The following is a 26412-nucleotide window of genomic DNA, read 5'->3' as shown; positions in this document are numbered from 1 at the left end:
AGTTTCTGAAAACCAATTTTTCAAGATTCTTGCAGTAAACATTACCGAAAGGGTAAAAAATTGTGCATAAATTGTGCATAAATATTAAGCTATCTTTTAAAAATTGAACTACGATTCCAGTTGTTTACTGCAGGAATCTTGAAAAATTTGTTTTCAGAAACTCGGGTGGTGCAGAGACTACAGGGTTAAAGGAACACGTTGCCTTGGATCGGACGAGTTGGTCCATAAAAAGCGTTTGTAACCGTTTGTTATGAAATGCATATGGTTAGAAAGATGTTTTAATAGTAGAGTACAATGATCCACACAAGTTTGCCTCGAAATTGCGTGGTTCCCTTTTACTTTGCGAACTAACACGGTGGGCCATTTATGGGAGTCAAAAATTTGACTCCCATAAATGGCCGACCGTGTTAGTCGACGAGGTAAAAGGAAAACCGTGCGATTCCGAGGCATGTTTGTGTGGATCATTGTGTTCTACTTTTAAAACATCTTTCTACTCATATGCATTTTATTACAAACGGTTACAAAAGCTTTTCAAAGACCAACTCGTCCGATCTAAGGCAACGTGTTCCTTTAAGTTTCAATTGAAGTTGCGATTCGTCCCTTTCTACACTAAACACGTGAAAGGTGAACGTATTCATTATTCATGTATTATCTTTTACATGAAGAGGTAGCTGGCTGATGGGCGAATGTGGAAAATAGCAATCACAAACACTAATCCTTTCTGTGCTGTCTGTTCCTCCAAATCTGACACTTTCAAGTGATGTAAGGCTACTGCAAATGACATTTGAAAATGGCAAGTACTTCTAGACTTGCTTCTATCTCCTTCAACCGACTTAGAGGAGAGAGTGACGCAAGTACGAGCCGCGCTTACACAGCCTCAATAAAACAGTTCATTGCCCCGTGCTACGCATAAACCATTATGTGTTTTTGTGTGTGTATATTATCATTAAATGTATAAATCTTTTGTTTGTTTATAATTATGCGAAAATAGAACCACTTAGGTTTGACAAAATCAAGGGGCGCCGCGTGCACCACTGCATCCCTATTATGGTTGTCTGCACAAATCAATCACAATCATGTTCCCCTCGTTATTTTAAACTATTTTTACTGCATTGCTTCTTAAAGCCATTGGACACTTTCGGTAAACAGTATTGTCCAAGGCCCACACTTCGTGTATCACAACTTATATATAAAATAACAAACCTGTGAAAATTTAGGCTCAATCGGTCATCGGCGTCCGGAGAAAATAACGGGAAAACCTACCCTTGTTTCCGCACGTTTCGCCGTGTCATTACATGTGTTTACAATAAATCCGTAATTCTCGATATCGAGAATTGATAATTGTTTTAATGTTTTCTCAGAAAGTAAAACATTTCATGGAACAATATTTCAATTTCACCATTACCTTCTGTAAACCCTGTAGTTATTTGTAAATCTGTGAACTTTTATGTTTTGTTCTGTTCCGAAAGTGTGGCTTTAAGAAGGACACGAAGTATGAGCACGAGAAAGTCTGTAAAATTAAAAAAATTTAACGTCTTGCAAACAAGCATATTCTAGTTTTTTAGTTTTTTAGTTTGCTTTAAACCAAAAAGAAACATAGAGTTGGATAGCTCAGTTGGAGCGCCGGTACTTTAACCTGTTACTCCTCAAAATAATACTATTAGTACAAAATGACATTTTGGTAATGACAATGGGGCAGTCGCTACTCGCTAAATCATCGTCAACCAATTTAGTCAGAAAAGGATCACACTGAAGTGCTAGTGCTTATCCCTTTCCTTAAATCAGACTTTTTCAAGCACTCTTAAGCTATTGCAAATGGCATTTTGAAAATGGCAACGGTTGTACTTAGCAAGTTGCTATTTTCTCCTTCAACAAGGCAGTGAAGCGATAATGACGTAAGTATCCGCGCTTGCATGTGGGCCATTTTCGAAGCTAAGGCTTTGGCTTTGGATTCGGCTTCAGGCTTCGTCCTCTCGTCTGAATCACTGATGAGTGCGTACGCAAATCACGCTCAAATCGTCAAAACAACTGCGGGACCAAGCTAGCCTGAGCCGATTTTAAACCGAAACCGTAGTTTCGAAAAGGGTCAAAGCCTGAATTAAACAGTTTATTGTCACGTGTGCTACGCATAAACCATTAGAGGAGGTTTTGCTCGTAATTGATTTTTATTTGTTTATGTCAAATCATTAATGTCGTTCTTTTGTTTGTAAATGCGTAAATAAAATCACTTTAGAGGGGGAAAAACATCAGGTCGCCGCGTGCACATCCTAAACGGCATGGCCCATGGCTCTGCGACATTAAATCACAACAATTTTTACCTTATAAATTTGAGCATTTAGCAGCATTACTTCATTACAAAGACTTGAAGTATGCGCAAAAAAACATTACAAAGAAATGAACAGTATGACAACCGATATGGTTGAATTGCACTAGAACATGTACAGTATAAAAATGTATTGCAAAAACTACAATAATATCCTCCTTTAATGGTTTTTGAACTGTTTTATTAAGGCTATGTCATGTAAGCGCGGGTTGGATTAACGTTCATCCGATCTCTTCTCTTGAAGGAGATAGAAGCGAGTCGCTAAAGTGCACAGTTGCCATTTTCAAAATGTCATTTGCAAAGCTTAATGTTTTAGAGGGCTTGAGCATGGAACAAATAACAAAGAAGGGGCTTATGACTTGATTGCTCTATAACCATGCTGGACATTTTGCCCATCAACGAGCTGCCTCTTCTAAATAATAGATCTATAAACAATTCACCAATCAAATAATACCAGCTCTCAAGCGAGCTATCGTTATTTTGTTTGTGCCTTGAAAGACATTGGACACTATTGGTAAACTCTGAATGATTGTTACCAGTGTTATAAGTGTTAGTAGTATAAAAAAGTTTAAGAAACGGCTCCGTCTAGAGTAACATATTATTATTATATATAAAAAATATTTTTAAGAACGAGGTAATTCCTCACTCAAATAGAGAAATACTTGAGCTGTAGTATTTTATTATGCATATTATTGAAAGCTCAGAGTTAGTGCAGCAAATGTGTTTATCTTTCATTATCCTCTTGCAAATTCGATGACCAAGTCAAAGTTTCCACAGGTTTGTTAATTAATTATGCTTTATTATGTTTGGATACACCGAGTGAGAAAACTGGTCGTTGAAAATTACCAAACATGTCCAGTGCCTGGAAATCACATGTAAAACCAGCCGTGCGTGTCTCAACGGAACAGTTAATTGCTCCGTGCCACGCAAAAACCATTAAGGAGAGTTTGATTGTCTTTTTTTTATGAGCTTTATGTCATACCATTAATGTCGCTCTTTTTTTTGTTCGTGCGTAAATGAAATAATGTGTTTTGAAAAGACAAAGGGGCACCGCGTGCATATCTTGTATTGAGCGCCCTCGTTGTCAGCAACATTATCACAGTGATACCTCTCAATAATTAACAACATGTTTTGGATTGTGCATACTTCATTAGAAAGAGATGAAGTATGCGCAGAGATTCCTCAAATTAATGTATGCAAAGTGTCTTGCAAACAAGTATATTATTAATTAATACAAACTACCAGGAATCCTGGGGTTATAGCAAGGCCATATTGGGCTCGGCGATATTATAAGTAATAAAACAATAAGGGAAACAAACTGTGTGGGTTTTTTAATACTTCGTGTGTGAACAAAGGAACACCTGATTGCCTGGCAAGATAGCTCAGTTGGTAGAAAGCCGGTACGTTAATCCAAATGTTGGTTCAAATCCTGCCCCAGTCACTTGTTTTTGTTCAAAGCCAAAACTTTGTATAAAGACTTCTAACATGTGTTCGCAAGTTCATCACTAAACAATGTTTTTAAACGCCATTTGATTAAAATTAAGTGATGAAAAGATAACCGAGCCACCATTTTGACCCCCTTTATGTTTGTTTATCTTTTTGCCAACCGCTCCTTCTTAAAGCACAAGAATAATAACGCAATCTTGCTTTAAAACAGAGATAGATGGATTTTGTGTTGACTTTAACGGAGCAGTCCACGATCCAGAGTTTTATCACTACGTCATTCATAAAACATTTAGAACTGTGGTAACTTAGCGACAATTATACCCACTTTATGTATTTTGTTTTTGTGTTCGCCATTCGCTTCTTATTACAAGCAAAAGAAAATAATGCTAAAGCTTGCTGTCGGTTCTTGTGAGCGGGGGCAAATTTCAAGAAGCCTAAAGTAAGTAGACGGATTTTGTATGGGCTTACACGGAGTGGCGCTTGATACAGTTAATATGTTTTATCATACATTTTAATTAAGAAAAAAATAAGAATTACTCTCTTTTATTTACCTACTTTCATCTTTTTCGCATTTTGCTCCTTGTGGTCGGTTTTTGTTAAGCGGAGGGCATTTTTATGAAACCTAAAGTGGTCGGATTTGTAGTCAGATTACAAGGAGTAGCTCTGGTAAATAGGCTTCCAGTTTATGTTCGATCACTATACTTAAAGACCCTGGACATTATTGGTAATTGTCAAAGACTAGTCTTCTAACTTAGTGTATCTCAACATTTATGCATAATAATAACAAACCTGTGAAAACTTGGGCTCGATCAGTCGTCGAAGTTGCGAGATAATAACGAAAGAAAAAAACACCCTTGTCACACAAAGTTGTGTGCTTTCAGATGCTTGATTTCGAGACCCGAAATTCTAAACCGAGGTCTCGAAATCAAATTCTTTAGAGGGAGCCGTTTCTCACAATATTTTATACTGTCACTCTCTCCGCAAAGAAAGAAAGGTTTTATGCTAATAATGATTTTGAGTAATTACCACTGCCTTTAAAATCCCTAAAGAAAAGGCGGCCAAACTTGCCCGATGTTAGGGCTGCGTTTTCGTGACTTTCACTAACCAATGACTCGGTGCAGTGATTAACAAAATCGTTGTAGCGATAAATAAAGTGAAGCAACAACGGTCCATTTCAGATACACTCTGACAAACGTCTTCTTGATGAAATAACTTTTTTTCTCTTAACCAGCTTATAGGTCAATAGGGTACCACTACAAATAATGTTTGCTTATCCTAAACAGCTTTATGTAATAATTGCCACGGATGTTCAATTGATTTATTTAAACGTAAACAATATTGCTAGTCGGTGCACAATCGTGATAGTTCTTGTGTTGATGAGAACATAACGCAAAAGTACGACAACACCTCGTGGAGGAAAACATTAAAGCCATTGGACACTTTCGGTAAACAGTATTGTCCAAAAGGCCCACACTTCGTGTATCACAACTTATAATATAACAAACCAGTGAAAATTTAGGCTCAACGGTCATCGGAGTCGGGAGAAAATAACGGGAAAACCCACTCTTGTTTTCGCACGTTTCGCTGTGTCATGGCATGTGTTTACTATAAATCCGTAATTCTCGACGTCGAGAATTGATAAATGTTTCAATGTTTTCTCAAAAAGTAGATTATTTCATGGAATAATATTTAAAGAGAAGTATTTTACCGTTACATTCTTTAAACCCTGTAAGTTATTTGTAAATCTGTGAACTTTTATTTATTTTTTCTGTTCCGAAAGTGTATAATGGCTTTAACATATTTTTGAAACACGGCCAAAATCTCGAACACTTTCGTTAATTTTCGATTGTGCACACTATCATGGGGCACAACATCGGAAACCTAAGTATTAGGCCTAGTGGCTGACTTCTAGTGAACTTGCTGAATAGCCGAAACAGTCAAAGAAAAAAAGAATCAACTAGCCCCAGTATACTTTTTTTTAGAGGATAGGCCAACACAATTTTTAGCTCAACAGTAAAACAGTTATAATATGAAAATAAAACAAAGTGTAATGGTGTGACTTACGAATTAGAAGAAGAGACTTCATTGCGGATCCATCATCTTAGCATCTTCGTTCAGAACTGAGATGTGAATCGTCAACCAGCGTTTTTTTTTTTGCAGAGAAACCAGTTTGTTAATTTTCTGCGCATGCACATGAGGTAGGCCCTACTGACCAATGATAATGCAAAGAAGTGCCCATATCACTGTACGTTTATTTATTGGTGTATGGGAGGGCGCGCTGTTGTATTTAAAAGAAGAAAAAAACAATATACAGTTCTGTTTTGAGTGAATTCGTAATATCTTCCAGTTGGTTATGTTGCAAGCATACGGGTAGGCATGCAACACAAAACACATTATTGTACAAAACGCAACACCGCTACAGTAACTGCTCATGAATAATGCAACACGCTTGTTATGAATATTAATGAGGTCAAGCGAGGTCACACCAGAAGTAATATGCCGAGTTTCGTTCAGCGCTGTAGTTGTTCACCGTGTACTCGATTTTAAACCATGTTTTTTTTCTGTTCCAGTGGAACCATTCCCAACATTAACAGATAAGTTTGCTGTGACAGTTCTTAAAGATGAGTGTGGACCGAATTCTGGACGGCAAAATGGTTTCTACGACCCAGGAGCTGAGAGAATCCGCAAAGAAGAAACAAATGTTTGCCTTGGCTACAGAACTGGACATTCTCCACCGAGAGGGGGCCTTGTGTGATGTGTTTGTAACGGTGGACGATAAACGATTTGGAGCACATAAGGTTGGATACATACGGGAGTGATTATTGTCAATACTGTAACTGGGTCACCCATCACAGGAAAGAAAAATAAGCAGCATTATTAATTTAAAGACTAAAGAGGCTACATAATATTTTGTTTTCCGTCATTGCATGTCGCAGTGTCAACTCATTCCCATGGCATGTCAGTTTATGTCATTTTAGTTATCCGGTCAAACTCGCAGCTCCACCCCTTTTTTAAAATTTTTTTTGGCAAAGGTTACTATTGGCCTACATACTCCTACTTCTACTTCGATACTTGGCATAGTCGACCCGCATAGTCCTTCAGTCAGGATAGCCCGTAGGAAAACCAGTATTGTTATAACGAGATAGTATTTTATTTATAATGAAATGCAACTTAACGTAGTTTAGGGAGAATAACTGCATACAGACATTTTACCCTTGTGTTGTATTACTATTGCTCTGCTTTACTGGTTGCTGTTACAGTGTTAGTGTAAAGGCCTATATTTTATGTGAACAAAAAGTTAAAAACTGCACTTCCTTCTGGCTTCGGTGTAATCATGGAGTAAAGACCTACATGCCGATTTACATAAAAGTGTTTTTCACAGATCAGCTGGTCTGGTTTTCAAGGAAAGATTTTTTTTATGTGAATAAAATACTCTTTACTTTACGACCAACCACCAACAAAGCCTATAATTTATATTCAAATTTCAGACCAGTTATAGTTACTACTACTAGGTAATCACTCGATAAACATTACCAGCGCCGACTCCTACCTCGCTAAGATTAAGAACTATGAGGTTCGTTCCGCTATTGTCAAAAACCTCGTAGTTCTAATCTAGGTTCATGTAGGAGTAGTCAGCGACATGATTATTGCGGATGTGCAACCGCAACGAGTACTCTTTGGTCAAGGCAGTTTTCGTTGCTTACAGCGCCCATCATACTTGGTACGGTGGAACCAACGTGAAACTGAGCTAAGCTACATGTGGTGTAAACATATTTTTAGCGACATGAAAAAGAATGTTCCAGCAAATCAATTTAGCGCTTGTTATCATGCCTAAAGGCAATGTCTAACTATCTGGATGTTGACGATGTTTATTGGGTGATTGCCTGCTCCAAACATTTTTGAACATGACACGAACATGGATTTTGTTTGGTGAAATTATTTTACCTGAAGGTACTTGGGCAAAGGGCAGAGAATTCATGATATTAATCATTGTGGCTTCTTATATAGTGCACATGTCCGTCACTCAGTGACGCTCCTGGCGCTGTAACATACAGTATTTCCTGCAAGATGTGGGACTTTCGTTTGAGAAAAAAGTAACTAAAGCTATAAGACAGAGTAAAGTCTTACATTTAGTACTGCTTTAATTTCCCATCCTTGTGTTACAGATAATTTTAGCAGCACTGAGTGATGTATTCCGAGCCATGTTTATGGGAGGTCTTAAGGAAGCCAGCCAATCAGAGATCACGCTGCAGGATGACGTAGACTTATCAGCAGAGGGCTTTGAGGTAATGTAAGTTAGGTCAGGTCCGACACGGCGACTTTGGTTACAGATGGTTACAGCTACGGCTAGTTCAGCGCGTCTGCTATGTTGAAGAATAGGCTGAGGCTTTAATTATAGCCGTAGCTGTAGTTGCAGTTTCGGACACGGCCATAATTCTCATGCAGGCATGAGCAATACTGGTCCTATGTCTTTATCCGCAAGGATAAGACAGGTATTGGTATTATAGAACTAGTGATTTCATTAGATACAATGTTTTCATTGTATAAGCGTGCAGTGTTGAAGCTTTCCATGTGTGTTTTGATTGGTCCGAGGTGTAGTGGGTGCAGCTGACAAACATCACCACGGACCAATCATAGCACAGATATGGAAAGTAGACCTGGGCGACGAGTGAAATTTACTAACTCGAACTGTCATGCGTAAAATAGGTGCGACTTTGATACTAGTCGCAACTAATTTTTAATTCTGAAATAATTGAAGTATTGTTCAACTGATGTCTGATTGTGTTTTGGGAAAAGCTGTAAGCGACACAATTAGTTTACCAAAAAGGCAAAAGGTAGTCGTGACTATTTTTGAGTAGTTGTGACTATTTTTGTTGTAGTCATACCAGTACGATTAACTGAGTAGTTGAAAAAGGGTAGTCGCCACTACGACACTAGTTGCCCTAGTTCCACAGGCCTAATAGAAAGTTATGCATGCCATGTGTCATTATCCATGTGAACTGAATGTGAAAGGTGATTATGAGCGGGGATTGACCTCGGGGGGCTGAACTGCTGGCGTTATTTACGAGCCTCAAATGGGGACATCAAGTGTTAGGGTTAAATCTTTTCTCTTTATTTATTTTTGGGTCTGCTAGATCTTACTAGAGTTTGCGTACTCAGCAAACTTAAACCTCAGCATGGATAACGTTTTTGAAGTACTAGCCTGTGCCTGTCACCTTAGCATCAAAGTGGCGATCGACAGTTGCATCATCTTCATCAACCAGGCTTTTCAAAATGGAGAACTCTCCTTCGACGACTACCTCAAGATTGCCTCGATGGCAGGAAACTACGCCCTGGAAGACTTGAAGAAGGTCGCAGATCATCACATAGCGAGTAACTTCGGTGAGGTGTCGCAGACGGAGGACTTTCTGGAGCACATGACTGCTCATAATCTGGGCCTGTTTCTCATGAGAGAGGACTTGGCTGTTTCTAGTGAAGTTCAGGTAAGGCTACGGCTATGGCTAGATCACTTGCGTCTGCATATTCTTTAACACTGGCAGATGCACTGATCTAGCTGTAGCTTTATAGAAACTGGTTACCAGCGAAAGTTCCATAAAATTTACATTGTTGCTGCGTAACAGATTAACGAAGTGAGGCCCAGAGATAGTTCATGTACCTTAGGCCGAGTAAAAAAAAAACATGTTTCTCGTCCGGGTTTTTCAAAAAAAGGAGGAAGAGGGGCTTTTTATGTTTTATTTTTTATTTCAAGATGGCCGCCATTCTTTGTTAAAATGTCATATGTCCATTGTTTTTTCTACTGCTGAAATACACAAAACATAAATGAAACAATTTAGTTGAGGCATTCAGACAAGACATTCAGATTGTTTTTGCTGAGATCATTTAAAATAACCCTATTAAATAAAAAACAAAATAAAAAATGAGGCGGCCTGTAAAAAGGAAGCGGGCGGGGACGCGAAACATTTTTTTGTTATACTTGGCCTTATATGTAGTTGTTTCCTGCCATCGAATATAGGGTACATGTACATGTAGGAAGAGAACTATTCGGTATGGCACCTTCTCAAAAAATATTTAAGGATGGGTTTCGGGAAAGTAATCCTGCCCATGAATGATTTCATGGCTAGATGTTTGCACCGCACAAAGCTCATTTTGTCCCGCAATTATGTTGAAAGATGCCTCTGAGCAGTCCGCTGTTTGGCCAACCTGGTTTCCAGTAGATAAGAATCTTAAGGCCTGTGGTTTAGTTATCTTGTAAAACACTTGCTTAGTCTGGTTGATACTTTCTCTCAAACTTATCCACAACATTTATAACTGGTTTGGGATGTCTTGCGGGTTGGCAAATCAACTGTGAAGAAGTCTATCCCCAAATTATTATGATTTTAAGGTTTTTAAAAATTTTAAAAAGTAAGACAATGCTTGCCCTGGGGATGGGGATAAGGTCTTTGTTTCTTAGAAAAAAAAATCATTCAACACATTTGGTCAATCTGCGCCATATTTTTTGATCATATTGTTGCTATTGTTGGTTTATCTAAATTCAGTCTATAAATCAGTCAATCATACTGTCACCATTTGAACCCTTTTCGTAACTGCAGCTTGGTGAAGGGTAGACTTGATGATAAGTCGTTAGGCGCTGCCTATTTGTCTGCCGTTCATGCAACAGTCACAGTGCGATGTTACACATGCAACAGTCGTGACTGACTCACACACACATACTGGGATCGAGGGTGTGTGTATCATCCCCGTAGCTACGCCGCGCTGTAACTACACACCGCGCTTAACAATTACCGTATTGACTTCAAGACTAGGTGAAGGGTAACTGATATTCTTTTAAACAACTTTAACAGCGGCAAATTTGTATCTTCCATGACATTTTTTGCTTTGTTTGTTTCAATCTTAAGGTCCTCAAGGCAGTTGTAAGTTGGCTTCACCATAAACCATCCTCGCGTCTCCACCACGCCGCAGCCCTGGTCAAGAAAGTACGCCTGGGTCTTATCTCCGCTCAAGACCTTGATGACTTGATGGACAGCAAGATCCTGTCCATTCCACAATGCAAGTCGGTGTTTGACCAGCTGATTAAACACATTGCGTTAAACAGCCCAATCTGCGGCCAGCTTGTCAACAAACATCCTGAGTTCTTTTCCGCTCGTGTCTCAACGAAGGTAAGGTTTTTACCCTTGGTTGTAGAAATAGAGACTTGCGTGATCCAAGATCCGGACCCAAGCCCGTGAATTGTCAGTAGCAGGGTTTGATTTGTGTTTCTGGCTCCCTCAAGACTTAAGGCACTCAACACGCTTAGTACATGTATGTCAAAGACTTAGATGTATTCTCACTTGGAATACATCCGTACACATACATGTAATATGCATAAAAATAGCAAACCTTTTGACTCAATTTTGACTCAATTGTTAGTCTAAGGCAATATTGAAAGAAAAAACACCCTTGTTGCACAATTCTTTGTGTGCTTTTAGATGCATAGACCTTTAATAAAAAACCATCAGCTGAAATATGTTATTATTTGAGTGAGAAATTACCTCTTTCTCAAAAACCATCTTACTTACGGAGGGAGCCATTTCTCACAATGTTTTTATACTATCAATAGCTCTCCACTGCATGTTTCCAAGTAAGTTTTAAAGCTTACAATTATTTTGAGTAATTACCAGTAATGTCCAGTGCCTTTAAGGCCCATGGATGAGATTTGTTTCAAAGGAAGAATTCCGCCAACTGTCAAGAGTACACGCAGTTCCCTAAAATAATCACACAGATCTTGCACAGACTAATTAACAGTACCGTATAGATCTCAACAATAATTTATTCAACTAATGAGAAATAAATGTAGCCTGGGAGCACTTAACAAGAAAGAACAGCACTATTTATTTGTCATGTGAATGAATACTGCTAACAAACAACAGTGAAGTTAACAACGGTAGCCTAAGGCAATTCATCCAACTGCGCCTTTAGCACAAAGCATGGGCTGTAAAGCGAATACTACATGTACAATTGCATTGTTCCCTATGCCGGCAGGCAATTAGCTAAGAGTTTTACACCCAATAGCGCCCTCAAGAGTCCTATCCCCGACGCCCTGTGACATGCGCACCACTTCGGCATCCTCTTTTTCTCACAGCAGGCAGAGCCATCTGACGTGAACAATTTTCTGTCCGTATAAATCGGTAAGATTTAGTGCCTGTGTGCTTGATAAGTGAAGTAAATTATCAGCTATCCGGTAGAGGATAGCCTGTAGAGTTGAGTTGTTTTGAGAGGTGTTTATTATGAGTTCATATAAAAAATCTGACAGGGAAGGGCTTGTCGCTGTAGGAGGGACCTACATCCCATCGAGACAGCCTGAGTCCCTGGGGGGGTTTGCCCAAGCATACCTGCCAACCATTCCGATTTAGGCGTAATCATTTACGGAAATACAAGCTGTGTTGCAGATTACGAATTACTCGTCCTGTATATTATGTCGGGTCGTGGTTTCCGAGCGCCCGTCCCCCGATATACTGGGGCGTGGTGCAAGTGACTTAACAAACTCCGAGCGGCCTCCCACCGACGGACCCGCGGGGGGCAGCCTCCGGAATTTCTTGGGGTCCTGACTTCCGACCGGTGGGTTCTCCAAACAATTGGCAGCGGTTACGCGCTCGAGTTTACGAGGGCACCTTTCTCGGTGTGTCCCTCGACCTGCCCGAGGGATTGGCCCGCCCATCAGAGGAACGCCTGCTGAACCTTCAGCAGTGCGTGGCCCTCTTCCTCCCGGCGGTGTTGGCCCTGGCCTGTCTCAGGCTGTTGGGCCTCATGGCCAGTATGGTGGATTTGTTGGATTTTTGCAGGCTGAGAATGAGACCTAATCAACTTCACCTGCTTTCCTTTTACAGGCCCATCCGGCACCCAATCCACCACCCGGTGCCGACCACGTCCTGGCTAGTCCCCCACCTTTGCTGGTGGCTAGTCGAAGTGAAAATTTTGCAGGGCTGTTTTTTTTTGTCGCCCTGTCCATCGGGGACAAGCACGACCGACGCGTCGCTACTCGGCTTGGGGGTAACCCGCGACAGATCGCACGTGTGTTGGGTTCCGAACACCAATCATCCCACATCAACGTCCTGAAAATGTCTCCAACGCACTGCGGCATTTCCAGTCAGAGACCGTGCGGTCCTGGTGATGTGCGACAACGCCACAGTCGTGGCTTACATCAATCACCAAGGGGGCACCTGGTCGGGATACCTGTGTGCACTGGTTTGGCACCTCATCCACTGGCACTGTCAGCAGTCCACATCCCAGGCTTGGAGAACGTCATAGCCGACGCTCTCCAAGCCTGGGCCTCTCAAGGGGATGAATTGCCCCCACGGAGTGAATGCTGCTCCCACAGGTGACCCGATCGCTCTTTCACCTGATCGACTGGCCGCACGTGGATCTGTTCGCCTCCAGTGCGAACAACCAACTGCCAATCTACTGCGCAAGGGGCCCAGACCCCAAGGCGTGGAAGATCGACGCTCTGTCAGTGCAATGGGATGACCTACTGGCCTATGCTTCCCCCCCATCTCGCTCGGTCGAGCAGGAGGACTGCCGGGTCCTTCTCATAGCCCCGTTCTGGCCCCGCCAACCGTGGTTTCCACGACTCGTCAGGCTCCTGATTCACCGCCCGGTGATCCTACCGGGGCGAGCGGATCTCCTGTACCAGCCCAGCTTGGGGATGATCCATTCGGCTCCAGGGGATCTCCACCTGACGTGCTGGGTGCTGTCACGCGATCCCTTCGCTCAGCAGGTCTTTCGCACAGGCTGCAACAATCGCAGCCCAGTCATGTCGGGCCTCCACCAGGAAGGTATACAAAATGGTGTAGTCGGGAATCCCTCCATCCTCCCAATACATCTGGAGGGGAGGTGGGAGATTTTCTAGTATATCTTCTGGACAGCGGCCTCACGACAGGCATGGTAAGGAATTACTGGTCAGCCATCGCCGCAATCCACCCCGAGTTCCCGGTCGGTTCTTCCGTCTCGAGTAACGGGGCCATCAGCCAATTGATCACAGGGATGTTTGTTACCCATCCCCCAGTACGCAAACTTGTCCCGTCTTGGGACCTATTTAGCATCCTATCGACTTTGACTGAGCCTCCCTACAAACCGATAGACTGCGCAACACTGCAGCTTTCCATCAAAGTGGCATTCCTCCTGGCTGTCGCTACTTCCCGACGGCGCAGTGAGCTACACGCCCTGTCGGTGGAGGCAGGACAGATCTGATGGGAACCAGGGGGCGTCCGCACCACGACCGGCTTCCTGACCAAATACCAGTCCAGCTCCTTTACGCCCCGTACATTTTTTGCCCCGGACATCAAGTCCTTTTCATCAGAGGCGAAGGATAAACTGTGGTGCCCCGTTCAGGCACTCAAGTGGTATATGAACCGTACGAGGTCACTTCGTACGGATCATCAGAAGCATCAACACCGCCTTTTCGGCTGGCGTCGCAGTGTACCATTTTCCGCTGGATCATAACCGCCATCCGTTCCGTGCCGGGCGGCTGGCCGGCAACTGAAGATCTGATGCGGGCGCATGACGTTAGGGGGTAGCTGCCTCTTGGGTTTTCTTTAAAGGTGTTCCTTTAGCTGACATAACCAAGGCGGCCTGCTGGAAGTGCCCTAACACGTTCTCCGAACTCTACCTGAAGGCATCCTCCAGGCAGACGGCAGAGCGGGAAGAGAAGTGCTGAAGTAGGCCAGTCAAGTTTACCAGAAACGCTAACTGGTGAGTCCACTTTCCTCTTATATACATGTAATATTATATATTTATATTCCTTTGTGCATTTGAAATTTAACGAGGTGTACCTATTATGTTTTTATCCCATAATGGCGATACTCCCCTAAGTTCTTGCGCAGGACTCGGGGGGGGGGGGGGGGGGGGGGGGGGGGGGGGGGGGGGGCCAGGGCCATGCGCCTCGCTTCGTGGTTCCATGCGTCTGGGCCAACCCGTTGATTATGGTAAGGTCCTCTTCTGCGTGGCCCACCTTCGGGCCCTATGGCTCTTCTTGCCTGCGGGTGAACACTGGGCCCCCCATTTGGGGTTCTTAGGCGTGCCCTGTGTCTTACACCCCTGTAGACATACAATAGCATGCGTACACCCACCGCCTACTCAGTGCGAGTCTATGCAATTGTAGTATTTGCTCTACAGGTAAGTAGAATGAAGTACATGTAGACCCCCACCCCACAGAAGTGTGGGTGGGTCTACGAGGAATACTTACCTGTAGAGTACCCTCCCTCCTTCCCCACTATAGAACTCTTGAGTACTTAGGCGTTTACCGCTTGACGAAAAAGAGGACACCGACGTGGTGCGCATGTCACAGGGCGTAACTCTTAGCTATTTGCCTGCCGGCATAGGGAACAATGCAATTGTAGTATTCGCTCTACAGGTAAGTATTCGCTCGTAGACCCACCCACACTTCTGTGGGGTGGGGTTCAAGTACATTGCACTTGTACATGTAAGCAACTCATCGTACTACAGTTGTCTGCCTTGCACAAGCAATACACAAATTCTCGGGTCATAGTTCAATATAACCTTGTACAATGACAACGGCTAGCATCTGACCTCTGAACTCTTAACCGTATACAAATACAAAATAAAGTGAATGGAACTCTTGCTAATTGTTGAATACAATTTGGCAAATAAAAATTCTTTTAAGATTATTACTTGTAAACTATTGTTCCTTGAGCAACTTTACCCGCTTTTCCCTAATATATTTTCGCAAGAATGCTAACTTTACCAAACTTTGCTCATTGAATATGCGCAAGATTCTGATCTAGGTAACATTTCAAACTCCAAGCTTTATCTGTGGTTGTCTTGATTTCTTCTTAAAATTAAGGCTGAGTTGGCTCTCAAGGATGGTTCTTCAGAACTTGTACTTTATTGTCATTGATGTTTACCTTGAAAATTAAATTTTTGTGATTAATGACTAAACTTTCCTTTTGTTGTCATCCTTGCAGTCACTGTTGGCCCTAGGAGGACAGACAACAACAGGATTTGCTCGATTCTTCAACCAGGACAAGCAGGAATGGTTGCAGATGCCAAGGTTTCCAGGTTTGCCGTTTGATGGGGTGTCGTATCACAGGTTGATCTCAGTCATCGGCAAACTTTTCCTTGTCGGTAAGTGGCGTCAACAAAGTTTTCTTCATAGAGGGTTGTTATACCACGGTTATATTATTGTTTAAGAACCACTCTTGGGATAGACTCATGTACATGTGGGTGTCACAAAGAGTTAAGACTAATCTTATCTAAGCTTGGGCGATATCACGATATTATCGAGTATCGCGATATTAATTTGGAAACGATTTCGATATCGGATGGATTTGGTTTTAATCGAAATATTGATATATCGTGATATATCGCAATATATCGTGATATATCGCGATATCGATTAAATATCGTGATGTATTTGCTAGCTGAGACATCTTGCACCCCATAGGTTTGGAGTAAAACCAAAAGAATAGGTCATTAGAACACCTCTCTTATGCCATTACTGTCTCTTCTGCAACTTTCACTTGGAGTTTGAAGACTGATGATGTCAAATTTAATTAATCACTGATTTTATCGAATATCGCGATATATTGTCGGCGATGTATCGTGAATAAAATAAATCGCTATCGCCCAAGCTTAATCTTATCTTGAGTTACATGTACATGTAGGATGAGCTACTCGTCCGAACTTAGGACTAGCCTTAGGTTTTTAATATCTCCCAGGACTAGTCCTAACTCTTTGTGAAATCGACCCCAGGGGAACTTGAGTGATGTACCCAAGGGGTACATACCAATGGGTTTTACATGTACCTTGCATACGTTACCTTGGTTGTGCCCAGTTGTTTCAGTAACCATGTACACACTGTACAATGTACGCTTACAATATTTTAAATATATTGAACATCCATCACAACAATCCGAGTGCAACAATTGTGTAATGTGCTGCTGTCGATCAGAATGCCTCCAGGGTCCTCTTCAGGCTGTTTTTGATATCGGAATATTTAGAACTGTTTGCCAAAATTACAATTACTCAAATTATAAGACCGGGCATACTTGGAATAACCTGTATACAGTATGGTGTCGGAACATAACGGTGTTAAAACATAGAGCTTAGTTTCCCTTCTTAGTAACTAAATTACATCCCCTTAGTCTTCTCATGTTTATTTTTAACCACTTCTGCTGGAAATGTTCTGCCATCATGCCCTAGTTATTTACTTGTTGTATTGCCTCTAATATCTAATCTGGGGTGTTGGGCAGCGCGGATAAGAGCACCGAACTCAACCTCTGGTGTTTCTGTTCAGCAGAGTGTGGGTTCATATCCCGGTCGTGACACCTGTGTTCCTGAGCAAAACACTTTACTATAATTGCTTCTCTCTACTCAGGGGTAATGGGTCCCTGTGAGGGCAGAGATGGTTCATGTGGTTGATTTAGCTTACTGTGCTACTTGTTTTGCAGCACAGGCTGTATACTCCCCAGGGAGCTGGTTTGATTTAAGGAATAAAAATCAGTGATCAGTGTCATAATGTTGGATGCGCTTTGATACATGGTGTATAAAGCACTACGTAAAAACCAATTAATATGATTATTATTTTGTGTCACTGTCAGAGTAGTTGTCATGTCTCAAAGTCGTTTATTCTTATGTTTGCATGTCTGTCTGTTTTTTGTACAAGCTTCTGCTTATTAAAACAGCCCCATGATCTTATTATACATTTATGTGTTTACTGCTACTTGTTATAAATTTTGCTTTTACCCCATATTAATTACATGTAATTGTTGATATTTGTCATGGAAGTAAATAAATGTGTAATTGAGTTGAGTTGAATAGATTTGTAACCATTAATTCCATTTAATTTGCCTTTACAGGCGGAGTCTTCACAGAGTATCGCAAGTCCTGCACTCAGAAGTATTTCTACGTGTACGACCTTGTCGCAAACAAATGGACACGCCTTCCACCGATGAAGGTTGCTCGCAGACACGTTGCCGTCGTCCATCTAAACGGCTACATCTATGCCATTGGTGGACAGGATGATAAAGACGCTTGGGTTCAGTCTGCGGAACGCTACAATCTGCGTCGGGGCGAATGGGAAACGGTGGCTCCAATACCAGTTGACATGTCAGGGATCCATCCGTCCGCAGTGGCCTATCACGAACGTATCTTTGTCACTTCTCAAAATGAAGACCAATCTGGTCAGCATCTCTACTCGTTAGATCCTATTACGAACACATGGAAGAGTTGTGACTCTGTAACTACCGGAAAGCCGGGCCAACTTGTTTATCTGGACTCGTCACTGTATTTAGTAACCTACAAGACGGAGACAAGCAAACTTGGGAGGAAGGAGCCGTGGGACTACTGCCCCATAGTGAATGAAATAATAACACGCGATGAGAGTCAGGGATTCTCTTACGTTATAGATCAGCTTCATGCTCACGATCAGTCGCACGTACCGGAGAGTGAACTGAGGCCCTTCCGTATTGGGAAACGTGTTTACTTGATGGTCAACGGGAAGTGTTTGGACAGCAGGATCGATGTCACGGACGGTCAGGTGTATGACGTGAATCTGAACTCTTGGAGTAAACTCATTAAGCAGACGGAGGGCGCTAGCATCACGCTGTTTACGTTTGATGCACACAGGTTTAAAAAATCTGATATGTCTTAGTTAGTCCTCTGTCAAATGATTGGCGCAGGTTTATGGAAATACTTTATTTGTTTATTATTTTCAAGCTTGTATTATGTACCTTATAATGCAGGCTACGGCACCAGTGTTCCATACACCCTTGCTGCATTGGTACCATTTCCGTAGGTCCTCTTGCACTATGGTCACCCAGACTCTGGACATAATGGACCCTTCCCATGAATAATGCTAATCACATTCACGCATGCTTACAGACCCTGTTGGTTGGCAAACGCCATAGAGTTGTGCACCAAGCAGACGCGCAATCGCGTCTGCGTCACGCATCCATTAGCCGTGTACAAAACGGCACGATGTTCCCTCATTTTGCCAACAAAAACGTTAGTGCGCATGCGCTATGTGCAATTTACAGATTTCATGGGAAGGGTCTATTGGTCCCTATGTCCTAGGTACAAGTGTCCCCTTAGGCACTAAAGGCCCCATGACCACATAGTACTTTTAAAGGCAGTGGACACTATTGGTAATTACTCAAAATAATTATCAGCATAAAACCTCACTTTGTAACGAGTTATGGGGAGAGCTTGATAGTATAAAACATTGTGAGAAACGACTCCCTCTGAAGTGACATAGTTTTTGAGAAAGAAGTAATTTTCGATGAATTTGATTTCGAGACCTCAAGTTTAGAATTTTAGGTCTCGAAATCAAGCATCTAAAAGCACACAACTTTGTGTGACAAGGGTGTTTTTTTCTTTCATAGTTATCTCGCAACTCCGACGACCAATCGAGCTCAAATTTTCACAGGTTTGTTATTTTATGCATGTTGATATACACCAATTGAGAAGACTGGTCTTTGACAATTACACACGTAGTGTCCACTGTCTTTAAGCCATTCATGTTGTTTGTTACATTGTGTTGAGTATTTGTAGTGATCTTTACCAAAATCAGGTTCCAGAGAGATGATTAAATAGTCTTGTAAAATGTTCTTTTAGTCATATGCTTTCAAATTGTTCGTAGCCACAGCCATAGTACAGTACTTAACGTGCATATTATTGACCCCGCTTTACGCATGTCACATGCGGCTAGAGTACACTCCCAATTTGTACAACAGGCGTACATGTACATGTACAGTATGTTCAGCATATTAAAGGGAAGGTACATGTTACACTATTGGTAATTACTCACAACAAATATTAACTTAAAAACTTACTTGGTAAAGAGCATTGGAGAGCTGTTAGTTTAGATAGTATAAAACATTGTGAGAAACGGCTCCCTCTGAAGTAGCATAGATTGTGAAATGGAGGTAATTTCTCACTAAAATAATAAAACACTTCTAGCTAGAAGTATTTTAAAGCACACAAATTCGTCCAACAAGGATGTTTTTTCTTTCATCATTTTCTCAAAACTCAGATGACTAATTTAACTCAAATTTTCACAGGCTTGTTATTTTATTCTTATTTTGGGATATATCAAGTGAGAAGAGTGGTCTTTGACCATTACCAAAGGTGTACCTTCCCTTTAGCGTAGCATCACCTGAAATGTATACACATGACTCTCAAATTGGTGCAATCAAGATTACACTGATCATGGTGATTTGGGCCAATTTCACGAAGAGTTAAGATTGATCTTAAGGTATGGTGTAGATGAAATTATCAATTATCGGAAAGCTCCATTTTAAAAGAAAGAAGCCAGAAAAATACACCTTTTTTTCTGGCAACTCACACCTAGTATCTCCATGTAATTTCCTTATTCAAACAGTGGACTTAATTTGACTGAATTGGGGGAATTGTACTTAATTATCAGCAAGGCTGCTGACCGCCAGGCAGATCAAATGTTCATCCATTTAAATGACCCAAGAAATTCAAAGTAAACACACATCATTATTGAAAAGCATACATACTTTCTAATTTGTTTTGGTCCAAATTGGAAATTCTTCAATTGAGTTTGCCATAGTGCTTGCAAGTGCGATGGCACAATTCAAATCACTTTCTTGATAAAAACAGGATCCAACCAAATTTCAATTCGTTGCATATTGTTTGTTACTATCAATATCATTTTTTTATCAAGGCAAAAATGTCATGCTACACAAATTTTTGTGCTTAGCAGCTCTATGAATTTGGCCAAGGTCTTAATAAGTGTGATTTTAGGAATACACAATAACATCCTTTTTTCAACAGTTTCAATTTTGAATTGTACATATTTTTAGTGTATTACATTTTTTTTATTCATTTTTTTTAATATGTATTAAAAGGGTAAAATAATCTTATGCGACTTATATTATATGTACAGCAACGTTAAAAGATAAGACTATGGCTTGTGGTAACACATCATCTCTTTTGTGGTTGTGTTGTGGTAAGCCTGGCATTTTATGTTTTAATAGGCCCTATAGGATGAAATCTGATAAAATTTTGATGGGTTTAATTTTATCAAATTTTGTCCTAAAATGCTTTAATAGGTTATAGCATTGTGTATTTATCTATTATAAATAAATATGTACAAGGCTTAGTGAACTTGTCAAACTTTGCCTGAAAAAGGTGTACAAAGCCTTGTGTACATGAAAAAGTGTACAAGGCTTGTGTAATATTTTGCCTGGAAAGTGTACAAAAGTGTACTTGTCAAATTTTGCCTGATAAGGGTACAAGAAAATGTGTCAAATTTTGCCTAAACAAATTTACAAGCCACTTGAAAATGTGTCAACTTTGCCTGAAAATTGTACAAGGCTATATATCCTTTTACACCTGAAAATATGTACAAGGTCAATATACATTGATACCTCACCATGCAATGCCTCAAATCCTATATAAGGTTTGTGTACTTGTCAAATTTTGCCAGGAAAAGTGTACAAGGCTATATAGCCTTGTGCACCTGAAAACATGAAAAAGGCTTTAGCATTGTGGACTTGTAAAATTTTGCAACTTCAATCGTGTCAAATTTTGCCTGAAAAGTGCACAAGGCAACTGAAAATGTGTAAATCTTTGCCTGAAAAACTGTACAATGCCTTGTACACAAGTACACAAAAGCCACATTTTCAGGCTATAGCTTGTGTACCTGAAAAGTGTCTTTGTGTACTCAAATTTTGCCTGAAAATGTGTAGAAGGCTATAGCAATTAATATAATAATAAATTTGCAATAAAAATGCAGTAAAACAAAATCTTGTTTCTTGTTTATTTCTCCTCCTGTCGAAGATGTCCCAATAATTAGTCAAACTTGGACTTTGTACCCATTCATTTTAAATTGTTGACCAATGATGATTAAAATGGACCTACCCCTTTAAAAAAGCATGTTGGTTCGGCCTTGTATCTTGTCAATTTGAACCTAGATTTGATGGAAATGCTGGACTTACCCCTTGGGATATTTTCAATGTTTAACCAAATTTGAGAAAGCAAATACTTATTCCTGCAAAATAATAAATAAACTATTACAAAAAACAGACCCCTATACCTAGGTTCTGTCATCGTTGCGCTAAATGAATTCAAATTTCTAACAAGCGGTAAGCTACTTGGTTTAATACCACCTTTTTATTACAACAACGACGTTTATTTATCACTTTTAATTATCCCAGTCTTCAATTCTCTCATTTCGAATCATTCCGCGAGATCTTGCGGGAGCCAGTTGCGTACCCATTTGGTCTTGGACAGGCACCGGTGATTGGAACCAGCCAAAGCAAACGAAAGGTACCCGACGACAGCTTAACACCCTATAAACGCACAGTAGAGGTCTGGGTACTCGACGGCTTGATGCCGTGACGCGAGATTCAAAATGGCCACCAGCCATGCTTGAGAAGTTGTAAATACCGTGGATATACTTACGATGATTTGATGTGATTTAATGTCTCTATGGGTAAGCTTTACCATGTAGTTTGTTTAAGTTCATAGTGTAGAATAGGAGTAGGCTTCGTGGAATACGTGTAAACACCTTGATTGTCATAAAACGGGTTAATTTGTCGAATAACTATTCCACCCTCCGAAGCTAACATAAACAACGGCAACCCGGAAGTTGTGCCCACTGGTCGGTCATTGCATAATATTGACAAATTGCTGTCAATCAGAGGAAACAATCGACTTTCCTAAGTGTAGCTTAGTTTTTCCATTATATTTTTTCTTCATCTCGTAGATTGTTGTATAATTAGATAAGTCTGTGGGCCAGACGTACTTGTTTCTAAAATGTTATTTTTTGTATTTTATTTTTTTTGGTAAACTTCTCACCAACCCTAATGACCGGTGCTGTGGTATTATCCAAAGAATTGATAATGGTAAAACTGTTTGGCACCTGCAGTCCTTTACTCTGAACTGCCCAACTTGTTTTTTTGTTCTTTTCATGACAACAGTATTTTTTGCAGTATAAATAAAGTATTTTTTTAAAAATATTTTTTAATTAATAAAGTATTTTTTTATAGTTTAATAATACAGGCGTATTTTTTTTCTAAAATCACTCGCAAACACTTCTTTTTAAAATCACCTGAAATTTCATGCAACTTTTTGTTATAAATTATTGCAATGTTTTCGATGTAACGGTAGCTTAAACTTAACCAAGATTATAGTGAATATTTTTTGAGACCTTTCCAATTTGTTCCAGCAACCTGTAAATTGTATATTGTCTTCTACATAATGTTAGATTTTGAAGCAAATAGGATGAAAAAACGTCAAGTTATACCCCTTGTCGTTTTTCCTAAATCGGCCGAAAATTTTTAATTTCAAAAATCGCCTGAAATTTCACAGTGTATTATTTGAGTAGTCCACCTTCTAGTTTGTTTTATATTTTTATATAACGGTTTCTCAAATAATAGTGTACACATTAAAACAAATACTACGACACACGGCGAGTACCCACCAAGAACACTGGTGGAATCAACGCTTTTATTTATTCCCGTCGTCATGTTGATCCCAGCTAGCCTACACCCAACCCCAAACCCCGCCACCCTCCCCCAGCAACAATCCACAATTCCCACGTCAAACCGATAATTCACAACAATACCCTTTCCCCCGTAAACTAATTTTCTCTAATCCACAGCGTGTGTATTCAACTCAATTATTTTTCTAAGTTCGAACAAAAGAGTCCATTGTATGCCTATGTTTCCTGGTTATTATTGTGTGCCTATACTTACAGTGTATGCCTTCCGATCGCAGTATATTTTTAAGTCCCCCTGTCCACCAATACCTACTCCTAAGTAATGCATATGCCTTTGCTTTGACTCGCAGATTATTTACCAAGTTTAAAGCAAGGATTTCCTTATGCCATAGTACCATGCGAACCGTGCCTCTCAATTAAACTAATTGTCTATACTTATGCCTACAGCGTGTGCCTTCAACTCAATAATATTGTCCAAGTCCGAACCAAAGAGTTCCCCATATGACTATGTTTCATTAGTAAATCGTCCATACCTACAGCGTGTTCCTTCAACTCAAATATTTTCTAAGTCCGAAACAATGAGTCCTCCATATGCCTATACGTTTCCTACAACCATGCCAACAGCGCAGGCCACTCGTAAATTACTAAGTATAAAGTACTGATTTTACTATGCCATAGCATCGTGTGTAAGGTTTTCCACTGGCAAATTAATATATACCAAGTATAAATTATATACCAAGTATAAAGCATTGACATTCCCATACCATAGTATCCTATGAAAAGTATTCAACTCACAAATTATATACCAAGTATAAAGCATTGATATTCCCATACCATAGTATCCTATGAAAAGTATTCAACTCGCAAATTATATACTAAGTATAAAGCATTGAAATCCCGTGCCATAGTATGCTATGAAAAGTATTCAACTCGCAAATTATATACTAAGTATAAAGCATTGAAATCCCATGCCATAGCTTTCTATGTAAAGTATGGACCGAAGGTTTATCAGGTCTAAAATGCGAATGATTTTGGGGGGGACCCAAGTGGGTGTCGTAGGTGGGTGTCGGCTTCCGTAGCGAAGGGTCCCCGGTTCGAACCCCGGTGGTGGCAGCGCGGTTGCCGTCCGAGAAGTCTCGACACACCAGACAGTGGCACTCACCGCGCAGTGGCACTCACCGCTAGCACTCGCTTAGAAAAGAAACTTAAAACTTAAAACTTAAAACGAACCTATGCTCTTTTTTATATAAATTTATTTTTTTTCATTAAAAAAATATTTTTAAAACGTCTGGAACTTTTCTGTAGCGGGATTCGATCCCGGGACCTGTCGGTCCTCAGACCAGAGCCCTTCCACTGGGCCACTGGTCCTTCTTACTTAGTTGCGTTCGAGTTTAATTTTAAACCTTCGTATGGACAACTTTAAATCAAAACTTTGTAAAAGAACACCCAGGATTCGAACCCCGTACCTTTGGGTGTAGAGTCCGGAGCCCTTCCACTGGGCCACTGGTCCTTCTTACTAAAGTGCGTTCGAGTTTAATTTTAAACCTTCGTGTGGACAACTTTAAATCAAAACTTTGTAAAAGAACACCCATGATTCGAACCCCGTACCTTTGGGTGTAGAGTCCGGAGCCCTTCCACTGGGCCACGTATCCTCTTACTTAAATTGTGTTCGAGTTTAATTTTAAACCTTCGTATAGACAACTTTAAATCAAAACTTTGTAAAAGAACCCCCCAGGATTCGAACCCCGTACCTTTTGGTGTAGAGCCTGGAGCCCTTCCAATGGGCCACGTCTCCTCTTACTTAAATTGTGTTCGAGTTTAATTTTAAACCTTCGTATGAAAAACGTTTAATTAAAACGCAGTAAAAGAACACCCGGGATTCGAACCCCGTTCCATTGGGTGTAGAGTCCGAAGCCCTTCCATTGGGCCACTACTCATCTTACTTCGGTTGCGTTCGAGTTTAATTGTTACCTTAAAATGAACAACTTAAAACTAAAACGTATTTAGCTTTAGCCTTCCACGCGCAAATTATTTACTAAGTGTAAAGCAAGGATTTCCCTATGCCATAGGGAACCGCGTAAACCAATGTTCTCAAGCGTACTAAAAGAACACGGACCGGGATTCGAACCCCGTACCATTGGGTGTAGAGTCGGGAGCCCTTCCATTGGGCCACTACTACTCTTACATCAATTGCGTTCGAGTTAAATGTTATACCCTAGAATGAACAATTTTAAATCAAAACTTATTTTAATTATGCCTTCACTCGCAAATTATTTACGAAGTGTAAAGCAAGGATTTCCCTATGCCATAGAATACCGCGTAAAGCAATGTTCTTAAGCGTGTAAAAAGAACACAGGCCGGGGTTCAAACCCCGTACCATCGGGTGTAGAGTCCGGAGCCCTTCCATTGGGCCACCACTACTCTCACTTTATTGGCGTTCGAGTTTAATGTTATACCCTAGAATGAACAATTTTAAATCAAAAAGTATTATTTGCCTCCCACTCGCAAATTATTTATTAAGTGTAAAGCAAGGATTTCCCTCTGCCGTACGGCACCGCATAAACCCTTGTTCTCAAGCATAGAAAAAGAACACAGACCGGGATTTGAACCCCGTACCGTTGGGTATAGAGTCCGGAGCCCTTCCATTGGGCCACTACTCATCTTACTTTTGTTGCGTTCGAGTTTAATTGTATACCTTAATATGAACAACTTAAAATAAAAACGATTATAGCTTTAGCCTTCCACTCGCAAATTATTTACCAAGTGTAAAGCAAGGATTTCCCTATGCCATAGGATACCGCGTAAACCCTTGTTCTCAAGCGTAGAAAAAAAACACATACCGGGATTCGAACCCCGTACCATAGGGTGTAGAGTCCGGAGCCCTTCCATTGGGCCACTACTACTCTTACATCAATTGCGTTCGAGTTTAATGTTAAACCCTATAATGAACAATTTTAAATAAAAACTTCTTTTACTTATGCCTTCCACTCGCAAATTATTTATTAAGTGTAAAGCAAGGATTTCCCTATGCCATAGAATACCGCGTAAAGCAATGTTCTTAAGCGTAAAAAATTAACACAGGCCGGGGTTCGAACCCCGTACCATCGGGTGTAGAGTCCGGAGCCCTTCCATTGGGCCACCACTACTCTTAATTCATTTGCGTTCGAGTTTAATTGTACAC

General features: G+C 40.7%; 1 protein-coding gene across 2 annotated transcripts in view; it reads left to right on the top strand.

Moving 5' to 3' along the window:
• LOC117299345 (kelch-like protein diablo) overlaps positions 1-18666 on the top strand; it is a 34117-nt gene extending 15451 nt beyond the window's left edge. Inside the window, exons 2-7 of one of the 2 annotated variants that reach the window (XM_033782869.1) lie at positions 6340-6567; positions 7936-8055; positions 8905-9252; positions 10666-10926; positions 15727-15886; positions 17620-18666. In XM_033782869.1, coding sequence (XP_033638760.1) covers positions 6391-6567; positions 7936-8055; positions 8905-9252; positions 10666-10926; positions 15727-15886; positions 17620-18413 — 1860 coding nt within the window. In that variant the 5' untranslated portion in view covers positions 6340-6390 and the 3' untranslated portion in view covers positions 18414-18666. Of the gene's footprint in view, positions 1-6278; positions 6568-7935; positions 8056-8904; positions 9253-10665; positions 10927-15726; positions 15887-17619 lie in introns of those variants that run through there. The other variant, XM_033782868.1, reaches the window with a different exon arrangement.
• The last annotated feature ends 7746 nt before the right edge of the window (positions 18667-26412 follow it).

This window comes from Asterias rubens, chromosome 14 (assembly GCF_902459465.1).
Source record: "Asterias rubens chromosome 14, eAstRub1.3, whole genome shotgun sequence".
In the NCBI taxonomy this organism is placed as follows: Eukaryota; Metazoa; Echinodermata; class Asteroidea; order Forcipulatida; family Asteriidae; genus Asterias; species Asterias rubens.
Note: the sequence above shows the minus strand (reverse complement) of the source record. Positions and strands in the feature narration are given on the sequence as shown.